Source organism: Eutrigla gurnardus, assembly GCF_963514095.1.
Source record: "Eutrigla gurnardus genome assembly, chromosome: 20".
Taxonomy (NCBI): Eukaryota; Metazoa; Chordata; class Actinopteri; order Perciformes; family Triglidae; genus Eutrigla; species Eutrigla gurnardus.
Genome location: NC_139931.1, coordinates 2,295,831 through 2,308,112, shown reverse-complemented (window position 1 = coordinate 2,308,112; position 12,282 = coordinate 2,295,831). Strand labels below are relative to the sequence as shown.

General features: G+C 48.3%; 1 protein-coding gene across 1 annotated transcript; it reads right to left on the bottom strand.

The window, feature by feature from the left end:
- Positions 1 to 1,314: 1,314 nt before the first annotated feature.
- On the bottom strand, positions 1,315 to 6,842 carry foxj1a (forkhead box J1a). The gene is made up of 3 exons (XM_084038042.1): positions 6,649 to 6,842; positions 5,290 to 5,900; positions 1,315 to 4,192 (listed from the first exon to the last, which is right to left on the bottom strand). Exons 2-3 carry the CDS (start codon positions 5,839 to 5,841, stop codon positions 3,350 to 3,352), a joined length of 1,395 nt encoding a protein of 464 aa, XP_083894168.1. The 5' UTR covers positions 5,842 to 5,900; positions 6,649 to 6,842; the 3' UTR covers positions 1,315 to 3,349.
- Between the last annotated feature and the right edge of the window lie 5,440 nt (positions 6,843 to 12,282).

The following is a 12,282-nucleotide window of genomic DNA, read 5'->3' as shown; positions in this document are numbered from 1 at the left end:
GCCGTCAGCGGCTTCACAATAATACCGGCCTCGGGTTACCGGCCTCTCGTCTGTCCAGCCTCCCACATTACTATTATGAGCCCTGCAATCCAGCTGGAGAGCCAAGTCCAGCAGGTAATAGCCTTCCAGGGGGGCCAGCAGGGAGCTGGGGGGGGGGGGCATCATCAGCTCTCCTTTCCAGGAAAACAGCCCTTGGCTCGGGCATGAAGATGCAGGATCCTGCTGGTCCAGCGGAGTGTTGGGTGTCCATCACACGCAGGTGTAGCGTTACAGCGCTGTATCTCTGCCATCATTACCTCACCAGCGACCACAGACAGGCTGACAGACAGGTCTGTTCACGACCCCCCGGCCTTCTTAAATTCTACGTATTTGCATTTGATTACTCGCGGCCTCTTTCATCGGACTCTCTGAACGCGAGCCACCTAGCTAATCTGCGGCGGGGTCAGCGAGAGCCGGTGGTGGTCTACAGCCGGGCCAGACAGCCCCTGATATATGGGGGGGCCGTGGGACACTTGTCCCCGTTGGACCCCACACGGACCCCAATGAAGGACCACAGATCGGAGCACCATGGGGGGAACAAGAGTCTGACTGAGCACAGACAAAGACCTGAAAGAGAAGACCCCCCCCTAAATCTCACGTACAGGAGCACTAAAGCAAAGGGGGGCAGGAGAAACCCTGTCTACAGCCATGCTATAGCAGCTCTTATGGTTAGCAGCATGCTAACATTTACCAATCAGCAGTCAACAAAAAAGTCCAGCTAAGAGAGTTATTACAGTTCATCCTGGGGCGACCATGCACGAGGAACCATCCCAACCCATCCAGTACTTGTCAGCAGGGTTCATCCTCTGGGGATGATGAATATGCACAACATGTTATATAATCTATCGAGTATATGTTTGACATTGAGTAAATGTAGATGGAGCTGCAGGAAAACCAAATTCTTCAGGGTTCCTCCTCTGGGAAACATGAATGTCTGTCCAAATATTCATGGTAATCCTTATTTAAAACTATAATATCAATCTGCTGACGGCAACAGAGGAAAAAAGTACGAGGGTCACTGTTACCAGATATTACACTGAATAAATGGGTTCATCCTCTGGGGACGATGAATATCCAAAACATGTTACAACCTATCAAATAGACGTTTAACATTGACTAAATGATGATGGAGCTGCAGGAAAAAAGTCAGAGGATCCCCAAAGTCTTCAGGGTTCATCCTCTAGGAAGCATGAATGTCTGTTGTTGTCAAGATATTTCAGACCAAAAGGTAGATTATTAAAAACCAGTAGAATATCAGACAAACAGAGATGCAGTGAACTGTATTTTTTTTTATTGTCAAAGAAAAGTGTAAAACAACAACAGGAAGCGTAAAAAGAACCTTTACAGAACCTTTGATGAGGTAAAACACGTCATCTGATCTTCACCTCGTAACACACAGACCGGTGGATCCGGTTCCTCTCCGGTAAACCGCATCACTACGACGGCATGCACATAAAAAACAGGGTCTGTACATGGATTGCACTTTCACACATTTCAGAGGAAACAACGAGAGTTAAAGTTAAGAATATAAACATATCAGACGTTTAGTTCAAGAAGAAAACGGTCATAAAACACCGCCACCCTGCCGTGTTGTTCTTGGCACATCGAAGGTCACGTATTCATTTACAAACGCAGCTTTTTAACATCTAAAGTGTTTCTGTCTTTGCCCTCGAGCTGTTTCTACTTTTAATTTGTCCTCGACTGCTTCTGAATCCACCTGCTGCTAACGAAGAGAGAGAGGAAGGACATACTTCTACGAGTCCTGAAAAATCAATATTAATCTAGTTCAATTGTTCCTAATTATATATAAAAAAAAGAAAATGCGTACAGAGAATAGTTAGGAATGAAAAAAACAACAACTAATACATGAAATCTACACCAAAACCAAAACGTAATTTTGGCAAATATCGTAGTGCTGCTGTCTCTGTATTTACAAGTTACATCATCACCGGCTTCAAACCGGCTTCACACCCGATTCACACCGGCTTCAAACCAACTTCACACCGGCTTCAAACCCGCTTCACACTGGCTTCACACTGGCTTCAAACCAACTTCACACCGGCTTCAAACCAGCTTCAAACCGGCTTCACACCCGATTCACACCGGCTTCAAACCAGCTTCAAACTGGCTTCACACCCGATTCACACCGGCTTCAAACCAGCTTCACCAGCTTCAAACCGGCTTCACACCGGCATCACACTGGCTTAAAACCGGCTTCACACCGCCTTCCTCGGCTGTAAACAGACACGCTGACGTTCACACCTTCATTCATAAAAACGGTTTCTTGGGACTGAGATTTGCATAACGGACCGACAGCTTCGAGGGAATGGAAACTTCCAACATGGAGGAGGGCCATTAAAGCGTTCAGACAAGAAGTAAAACATCTTCCAATAGATAGTATATGAACAGGCCAAGCCCCGCCCCTTCCTGTGCGGTATGATTCGTAAACTGAATTACACATCGTCTCGTTTAAATTGGGGTTATAGAGTAAACGATCCATCTTAGATTTCCCGGGGGTGATTTTAACAAGAACGTAACCATGGCGACTACTCCGAGATAAAATTCAAACATCCAACAAAATTTGGACCAATCACAGAACAGTTAGCGAGCGTGTGGCGTTCAGAGCGTTTGCGTTGTCCGAACACGAATCTAACCGAGGTCCGAATGCAACATGTATAAACATTTCTCCCTGAATCGGAACAAAGCGACTCACTACGGGTCTGAATACGCCTTTAAATACGCAACAATAAGAAGTTGGCTAACTTCGGATCCAGTACCGGATCCCAGAGTCCAACATGGCTGCTACACTAACGATATCATACACTTTAAAATCACCTTTCTGAACGTTTTTCAAATATAAATCTGTGCTCTATGGGAGCGATACATGTTGTAGTACCACAGCTGGCCACTTGGACAAAGTTCTTATAGAGAATGAGACGACTAAAAGTGGTGGTGATGCGGAGTCATGTGACCATGGAGTCATGTGACCGCAGTGTAGTTCCGTTATAGCCTGTTTGCTTTTACTCCCGCTGAAATGCAAAAGTTGTGATCTTTTGTGAAGAAAACGTGAAACTTTCACTAAGGTTTGTTTATTTTCTCTTATAATCCAAAATCCAATGAATCTTTTTGTGGCGGGAACAATGCTAACTTCCTGTTAGCCTATAAAAACTGCAGGTTTGATCGCCGTGACGTCTTTGTTCGACCGGCGTTGGGAATATACTTCCGGTTTGAATTCTAAAAATACTCAGTCTTGGAAAAGACGATAAAAAAAGAAAAGAGTCTGTAGTCCTCCAGAGTTCTCAGCTAGTCCTCAGAGGAGGGCGTCGATCCGGGTGTTGGGGTCTAGTGAGTCCCCGAGGTCGAACAGCTGGTCCAGGCTGACGGTGGAGCTGCACAGGAAGTCGTGGCGTTCCTCGTCCTCAGGCCACGGGCTCTCCAGGAAGGCGGTGGCGAGGAAGGTCTCCTCGTCCAGGTCCGACACGTCATTGTTCCTCCGGGTCTCCACCAACACGGCGGGGCCGTCGCCGGCAGAGACGGGGGTCCCCCGCACCGCTAGGTCCTCCTCCTTCACACTGGGGCTCAGGGGCTCGCCCCCCTCCAGACTCAGCTCCCCGTTCAGGGCCGAGTCCAGCAGGGCGTCCCAGTCGAAGTCCCCCTTCAGCGGCCCGACCTCCTTCTGCTCATCTGTGGCGAGAAGCGGCGAGCTGGAGCGCCGGAGGGCTTTGACGCCGCCGCTGCCACCATTCCTGGATCCCAGTTTCCTCTTGTGGCCCCCTCTGCCCCTCACCACGGGCCAGGAGCCCAGCATGGTCCCTTCGGCCAGATGAGGGTCCCAATTCTGGTCTGCGCCGGTCGCCTCTTCAAACTCACGGAGGAGACGCTGGGACTCGGGGTCGATGATGCCCAGGCTGCTCTGAGCTGCCGAGGGGCCGCCGGGGCCCCGGGGCTGGGCCTGGAGGCCGACCCGGAGCCGGCTCTGCAGGGCCGGGTTGATCTGGACCGGCGGCATCCGCCTCTTCTTGTAGGCGCCGCTCAGGAGCCGCTCGGCGTACTCCGGGTCGATCCTCCAGAAGCCGCCCTTCCCCGGCTCGTCCTTCTGACGCGGGACCTTGATGAAGCACTTGTTCAGGGACAGGTTGTGTCGGATCGAGTTCTGGAACAGAGACGAGCCAATCACAGGACAGTTCATCAGCCAATCACAGGACAGTTCATCAGCCAATCACAGGACAGTTCATCAAGCTTAAAGGCTCATTTCCAACATGAAGCCTCATATATTCAGTGCAGCAGATCAGCCCAAAGAAGTTGAGTTATCCCTTTAAAGGGACGCCGTGATTATACATCAGTCTGCAGCGAAGCAGGAAGTACAGCCCCCCCCCCCCCAATGTCTAAACAGAGCAGTGACCCCGTGACCTTTGTTAAATATTATCTGCCCCATGTTCAGCTACAATAACAGAACGAGTACAGCTAACGGCCCCATCAATCATTACACCGGACAAATCAAACCTCTTCCTCCTACTCCTCTCCTCCTCCCCTCCCCTACCTTCTCCTACTCCTCTCCTCCTCCCCTCCCCTACCTTCTCCTACTCCTCTCCTCCTCCCCTACCCTACCTTCTCCTACTCCTCTCCTCCCCTACCTTCTCCTACTCCTCTCCTCCTCCCCTCCCCTACCTTCTCCTACTCCTCCAGCATCACTGGTTTCAGAAAATACCAAAAGCAACGTGATGAAGTCAGAATGAAGTGTTATTATTAATAAGCAGCTGTTATTAAGTCACTAAGCTGGTTCACGATTTAAAAACAATCCCGTTTCCAGCTGAGAGGAACTGTGTACTTATACTGCACAGAGAATACAGTAGTACTTTACTGCACAGAGCTGAGAATACTGTAGTACTTCTACTGCTGATAACTACCACTACTCCTACTATAGTTTTACTACATTCAGCAGACAAGTACTTTTACTTATCTGAAGACATGTTGTACTTCATGCAGGTATTGTATCAAGTGTGTGTGTGTGTGTGTGCGTGCGTGCGCGTGTGTGTGTGTGTGTGTGTGCGTGTGCGTGCGTGCGCGTGTGTGTGTGTGTGTGTGTGTGCGTGCGTGTGTGTGTGTGTGTGTGTGTGTGTGTGTGTGTGTGTGCGTGTGTGTGTGTGTGTGTGTGTGTGTGTGTGTGTGCGTGCGTGTGTGTGCGTGTGTGTGTGTGTGTGTGTGTGTGTGTGTGTGTGTGCGTGCGCGCGCACGTCCATGTTCCTGTACCTGCCAGGTGGGGTCCGCGTGCCTGTAGTAGCAGAAGTTGTCTGTGATCCAGTGGTAGATGCAGGACAGCGTGATCTTGGTCTTCTTGCTCGCCTGCATCGCCATGCAGATGAGCGTCGCGTACGAGTACGGCGGCTTGATGCGCGCGTCCGTCTTGTAGTCCACGTCGTCGGGGCAGTGGCCGTGCGCCACGATGCCGGGGAGGGACTGCAGCCTGCTGAAGGCCGCCGCCGTGGGCTTGCCCGGGGTCAGGGGCATGCCGATGGAGGCCGGGTCCCCGGCCAGAGGGGAGGCCGGGGCCTCGGAGCCCGGCGGCTGGGGCCCGAACAGGTGCGGCTGGTGGGGGTGCTGCTGCGGCGGGACGCTGGCCCCGAGGATGGAGAACTCCTGCAGCCACTGCAGGCTGGTCAGGCTGTCATCCAGGATGCTGCTGCTGATGCTGTCGTTGTGGTCCGAGTCCCGCTCCTCCACCTGCGCCGCCGCGGTCACCACCTCCTCCTCCAGCCCCACCGAGCCTTCGGGCCACGGGTCGGCACCGCTCAGAGACAGCATGGCTCTCCGTCACCGGCTGCGTGTCTTCCTCCTGCCAGGACCTGGAGGACCTGAGGGACCTGGAGGACCGAGATATACAGCCGGGCTCAGGTACGTGTGAAACGGCAGAACAATGACGCGCACATTTAAAAACAGAGCCTCTGTGTGCGTAAAGGTGCGTAAAGGGGGGCTCTCACATACTGGATTTAAATCTAGTGGGCAGTTCGACACCTGAGGTCTGGGACTAGGACATGGGAGTCTGGGGATCTGGGACTAGAGGACATGGGAGTCTGGAGGTCTGGGACTAGAGGACATGGGAGTCTGGAGGTCTGGGACTAGAGAACATGAGAGTCTGGAGGTCTGGGTCTAGGACATGGGAGTCTGAAGGTCTGGGACTAGAAGACATGGGAGTCTGGAGGTCTTCGACTAGAGAACATGAGAGTCTGGAGGTCTGGGACTAAGAGCCTGACACCTGCAGGTCTGAGAATAGAGGACTAGACCCCCCCCCCCCCCCCCTCTCCAGAACATTCCTGAACAACTCTGTTGCGCACTTGACGCTCAGCGCGCAAAAGCGCGCGCCCTGACTCTTTATAACGGCATCTAAACCCGAACAGCGAGTTTAACAGTGAAATCAAACTCTCATCAAACTACAACTTTGTGTTTTTGTAGTTCAGACGGGATGCGCGCGTCACCTTTGAGGGAATAAACACATTAAGGACGTCTACGCGTAATTTAAAGAACCTCATCCAAACTAATTATACTGCTGATTATTTAAGACTTATATAATCAATCGTTGATAATCGATCAGAATGGAGGAGTTGAACTCACCGTGTGTCTGCGGTTTGGAGACTAAAGACCTTGTAAATCCCGAACCAGCTGCGGGGTTGTTAGATCACCTGTCGTCGAGCGAGGATCCGGGAAGAAGACTGCTGTAGTCCTCCGTGGAGGTCTCTCTCATAGCGGGTGTCAGCGGGCTGAAGGATCCGTCGGGGAGGCAGTTTAATACCTGGAGCAGGAGGTTTGTCCGGCAACCATGGAAACGGCCCCCCCCTCCCCCCCTCCCCTGTAAACAGCTTCCCGCGCCTCCATTGGCTGCTGGTTTCTATAGCGCTTCATTTTTAATCACTCAAGTCAACTGAAGCCCAGGGTTCTCAAGATGAGGTCCGAGGACCAGACCGAGGCCCAGGGTTCTCAAGATGAGGTCCGAGGACCAGACCGGGGCCCAGGGGTCTCAAGATGAGGTCCGAGAACCAGACCGGGGCCCAGGGTTCTCAAGATGAGGTCGGAGGACCAGACCGAGGCCCAGGGTTCTCAAGATGAGGTCCGAGGACCAGACCAGGGGTCCAGGGTTCTCAAGATGAGGTCCGAGAACCAAACCGGGGCCCAGGGTTCTCAAGATGAGGTCTGAGGACCAAACCGAGGCCCAGGGTTCTCAAGATGAGGTCTGAGAACCAAACCGGGGCCCAGGGTTCTCAAGATGAGGTCTGAGGACCAAACCGAGGCCCAGGGTTCTCAAGATGAGGTCTGAGAACCAAACCGGGGCCCAGGGTTCTCAAGATGAGGTCTGAGGACCAGACCGGGGCCCAGGGTTCTCAAGATGAGGTCCGAGGACCAGGGGCCCAGGGTTCTCAAGATGAGGTCTGAGAACCAAACCGGGGCCCAGGGTTCTCAAGATGAGGTCTGAGAACCAAACCGGGGCCCAGGGTTCTCAAGATGAGGTCCGAGAACCAAACCGGGGCCCAGGGTTCTCAAGATGAGGTCTGAGGACCAGACCAGGGCCAAGGGTTCTCAAGATGAGGTCCGAGAACCAAACCGGGGCCCAGGGTTCTCAAGATGAGGTCTGAGGACCAGACCAGGGCCAAGGGTTCTCAAGATGAGGTCTGAGGACCAGACCGAAGCCCAGGGTTCTCAAGATGAGGTCCGAGGACCAGACCGAGGCCCAGGGTTCTCAAGATGAGGTCTGAGGACCAAACCGAGGCCCAGGGTTCTCAAGATGAGGTCCGAGGACCAGACCAGGGGCCCAGGGTTCTCAAGATGAGGTCCGAGGACCAGACCAGGGGCCCAGGGTTCTCAAGATGAGGTCTGAGGACCAGACTGGGGCCCAGGGTTCTCAAGATGAGGTCCGAGAACCAAACCGGGGCCCAGGGTTCTCAAGATGAGGTCTGAGGACCAGACCAGGGCCCCAGTGTTCTCAAGATGAGGTCTGAGGACCAGACCGAGGCCCAGGGTTCTCAAGATGAGGTCCGAGGACCAGACCAGGGGCCCAGGGTTCTCAAGATGAGGTCCGAGGACCAGACCGGGGCCCAGGGTTCTCAAGATGAGGTCCGAGGACCAGACCGAGGCCCAGGGTTCTCAAGATGAGGTCTGAGGACCAAACCGAGGCCCAGGGTTCTCAAGATGAGGTCCGAGGACCAGACCGAAGCCCAGGGTTCTCAAGATGAGGTCCGAGGACCAGACCGAGGCCCAGGGTTCTCAAGATGAGGTCTGAGGACCAAACCGAGGCCCAGGGTTCTCAAGATGAGGTCCGAGGACCAGACCAGGGGCCCAGGGTTCTCAAGATGAGGTCCGAGGACCAGACCAGGGGCCCAGGGTTCTCAAGATGAGGTCTGAGGACCAGACTGGGGCCCAGGGTTCTCAAGATGAGGTCCGAGGACCAGACCAGGGCCCCAGTGTTCTCAAGATGAGGTCTGAGGACCAGACCGAGGCCCAGGGTTCTCAAGATGAGGTCCGAGGACCAGACCAGGGGCCCAGGGTTCTCAAGATGAGGTCCGAGGACCAGACCGGGGCCCAGGGTTCTCAAGATGAGGTCCGAGGACCAGACCGAGGCCCAGGGTTCTCAAGATGAGGTCTGAGGACCAGACCGGGGCCCAGGGTTCTCAAGATGACTGCATTGAGGGTACTTTTACTGCTTGGAGCTGAGAATACTGCAGTCCTTTTACTAGGTAGTATAGTACTCTTTGTACTTTCTGCAGTATGATATAAAACTGAGCAACACAATCAAACCAGTAAAACCAGTCTCAGTTCCAGGAACAGGACCCCCCCCCAATATACATCCAGCAGAGGTCAGAGGGACTATTGCTGTTGGACTCTGACAGACAGTTTTTCTTGGTTACATAAACAGAAAAGTAGAAGAGACAATCTGCAAAGAAAAGGTTCATTATAATAATTATAAGGTGTTTATTCACACACCTGTATTATTATATCACAGGTGTGTGAATTAATAAATGTATGTTTCTAAACATGATGACCATAACCAGTTATATTATATCCTACAGCGTCTAAAGGGAAATAAAAGCACTTGACATTTTTAAATGTCTACAACACTTAATGGTTTGTAAATATAAATGTCTGATATTAATCTGGTGGTCAGAGTTTAAGATCACCATATGGCCTTTACACTTTTCTTTCAAATATAATTAAGTCCTTAATAATATAATAATAATAATATTACTGGCAGGGTTGTTTAAAGCTGCATGTGTTTTTGAGATAATTATCAAAACCTCCCGAATATCACATTTATCGAATACTAAAATCTAAAGCTGGTAAATGTGCCTCGTTTGACTCGTTGTGCTGAGGAGTAATACTCGCTGTTGGACACAAGAGGGCGCCAGATACCACTCAATGTCCCAGTGATCACGTGACGTCCGATTCACTGCAACACAGCTGGTTTCTTTATGTGTAGAAATAAGATGTTTAGAGTTTATACAGCAGCAATATATCTTTTAGCACTTTTTCGTACATTTTCCTGATATTATTTACACACGTTTATTTAAAGGAACAGTGCGTTCTATTAATAATAGAAATAAAACAGGAGTAGAACGGACGTTCCCATTCAAATTGGTTTGTGAGAGCAGGGGAACATTTTTATGTGTACTGTTGATATAGCGACCGTTGGAGAAGCCAAACCAAGTTTCAGTTGATTGCAGTCTGCGACCTCATGGCTTGATGGCGCCAAATACTACACACTAGACCTTTAAGTAACATTTTAAGTACAGAGTGTTTTTTTACGGTGTGGTAACAGTATTTTACTGCAGTAAAGCCAGACCAAGTGTCGAAATCAGAAACCGGTTTTGTTGCCAGCAGGTTTACTGAGACCAGGAAGTTAGAGCAAAATAAAATAGGACAATATGCTAAACTGTAACCTGCTGAGAGATAAGGGTGCACATCCAGATCCACATTCTGGACTCCAGCATGTGGTTTAGAAAACAAAGCGGACTCTCTGTGATAAAGTCCAGCTTCATGTTAATCATTCACACCAAGAATCTTTACTGCATGTTGTTGTTTTGGTGGAAACGTCCTTCAACCAATCAGAGAGCTGATCTCCAGACAGCAGCAGGTCAGCGAGGACGACTGGACAGCTGTATCGACCAATCACTGCTTTTCTACCACACTTCCTGTTCAACAACCAATCAATCACCATCGAGACGGGACGTATTAATACCACTCTGTGAAGATACTAGATTACAGTCAAAGTACTAATACCACACCATGAAGATACTAGATTACAGTCAAAGTACTAATACCACACCATGAAGATACTAGATTACAGTCAAAGTACTAATACCACACCATGACGATACTAGATTACAGTCAAAGTACTAATACCACACCATGAAGATACTAGATTACAGTCAAAGTACTAATACCACACCATGAAGATACTAGATTACAGTCAAAGTACTAATACCACACCATGAAGATACTAGATTACAGTCAAAGTACTAAAACCACACCATGAAGATACTAGATTACAGTAAAAGTACTAATACCACACCATGAAGATACCAGATTACAGTCAAAGTACTAATACCACACCATGAAGATACTAGATTACAGTAAAAGTACTAATACCACACCATGACGATACTAGATTACAGTAAAAGTACTAATACCACACCATGAAGATACTAGATTACAGTCAAAGTACTAAAACCACACCATGAAGATACCAGATTACAGTCAAAGTACTAATACCACACCATGAAGATACTAGATTACAGTAAAAGTACTAATACCACACCATGACGATACTAGATTACAGTCAAAGTACTAATACCACACCATGAAGATACTAGATTACAGTCAAAGTACTAAAACCACACCATAATGATACTAGATTACAGTAAAAGTACTAATACCACACCATGAAGATACTAGATTACAGTCAAAGTACTAATACCACACCATGAAGATACTAGATTACAGTCAAAGTACTAAAACCACACCATGCATGAAGATACTAGATTACAGTAAAAGTACTAATACCACACCATGAAGATACCAGATTACAGTCAAAGTACTAATACCACACCATGAAGATACTAGATTACAGTAAAAGTACTAAAACCACACCATGAAGATACTAGATTACAGTCAAAGTACTAATACCACACCATGAAGATACTAGATTACAGTCAAAGTACTAATACCACACCATGAAGATACTAGATTACAGTCAAAGTACTAAAACCACACCATGAAGATACTAGATTACAGTAAAAGTACTAATACCACACCATGAAGATACCAGATTACAGTCAAAGTACTAATACCACACCATGAAGATACTAGATTACAGTAAAAGTACTAAAACCACACCATGAAGATACTAGATTACAGTCAAAGTACTAATACCACACCATGAAGATACCAGATTACAGTCAAAGTACTAATACCACACCATGAAGATACCAGATTACAGTCAAAGTACTAATACCACACCATGAAGATACTAGATTACAGTAAAAGTACTAAAACCACACCATGAAGATACTAGATTACAGTCAAAGTACTAATACCACACCATGAAGATACTAGATTACAGTAAAAGTACTAGAACCAGACGATACAAATTAACATTACACATGACCATTAAAGGAGGTTAAAAGCTCAAATATACAACAGAGGTTCTTCACCCTCCATACATACATAATACATAGACTTCCTCGGTCACGTGCTTCCACCTGCAGCTCCGCTGAATTATTCACACGGACTAGCTGCACTCACTCACATGACAAGAAGATGAATGGAGGACTAGGATCAGGTCCAGGTCCAGGTCCAGGTCCAGTCAGGATACCAACATTATAATGCTGTCGTTGTTCAGTCTGAATGATGTTATGAGAAGAGTGTGAGAACTTTTCTTCCTCCGAGTTTTGTTGTAGAAAATATGTTTTTAGATATCATTTCATGTTGCAGATCAAAACACATACATTATGTATCTAGTATATATATAATATACACCAGAATATATAAAGTTCATGAACATGAAATAAAGTATATGATATAGGATAACATATTAACATAATATATTTTACGGTATAGTATAGGATGTAGTATAAAGTGCAATATAACAATAAAATATAACATAATATAGTGTAATAAAGCAGTACAACATAGACTATCAAATATGCTAGAACAGTAGTAAACTAGTGTAGTTACAATCTAATAATCCCCATCAATAGG

Bases quoted from the DNA above. Each gene is read 5' to 3' on its own strand.
- foxj1a (XM_084038042.1), bottom strand. From the start codon at position 5,841: ATGCTGTCTCTGAGCGGTGCCGACCCGTGGCCCGAAGGCTCGGTGGGG. The intron at 4,193-5,289 runs GTACAGGAACAT...TCTCTGTTCCAG, and splicing joins ACGCGGACCCCACCTGGCAG to AACTCGATCCGACACAACCT.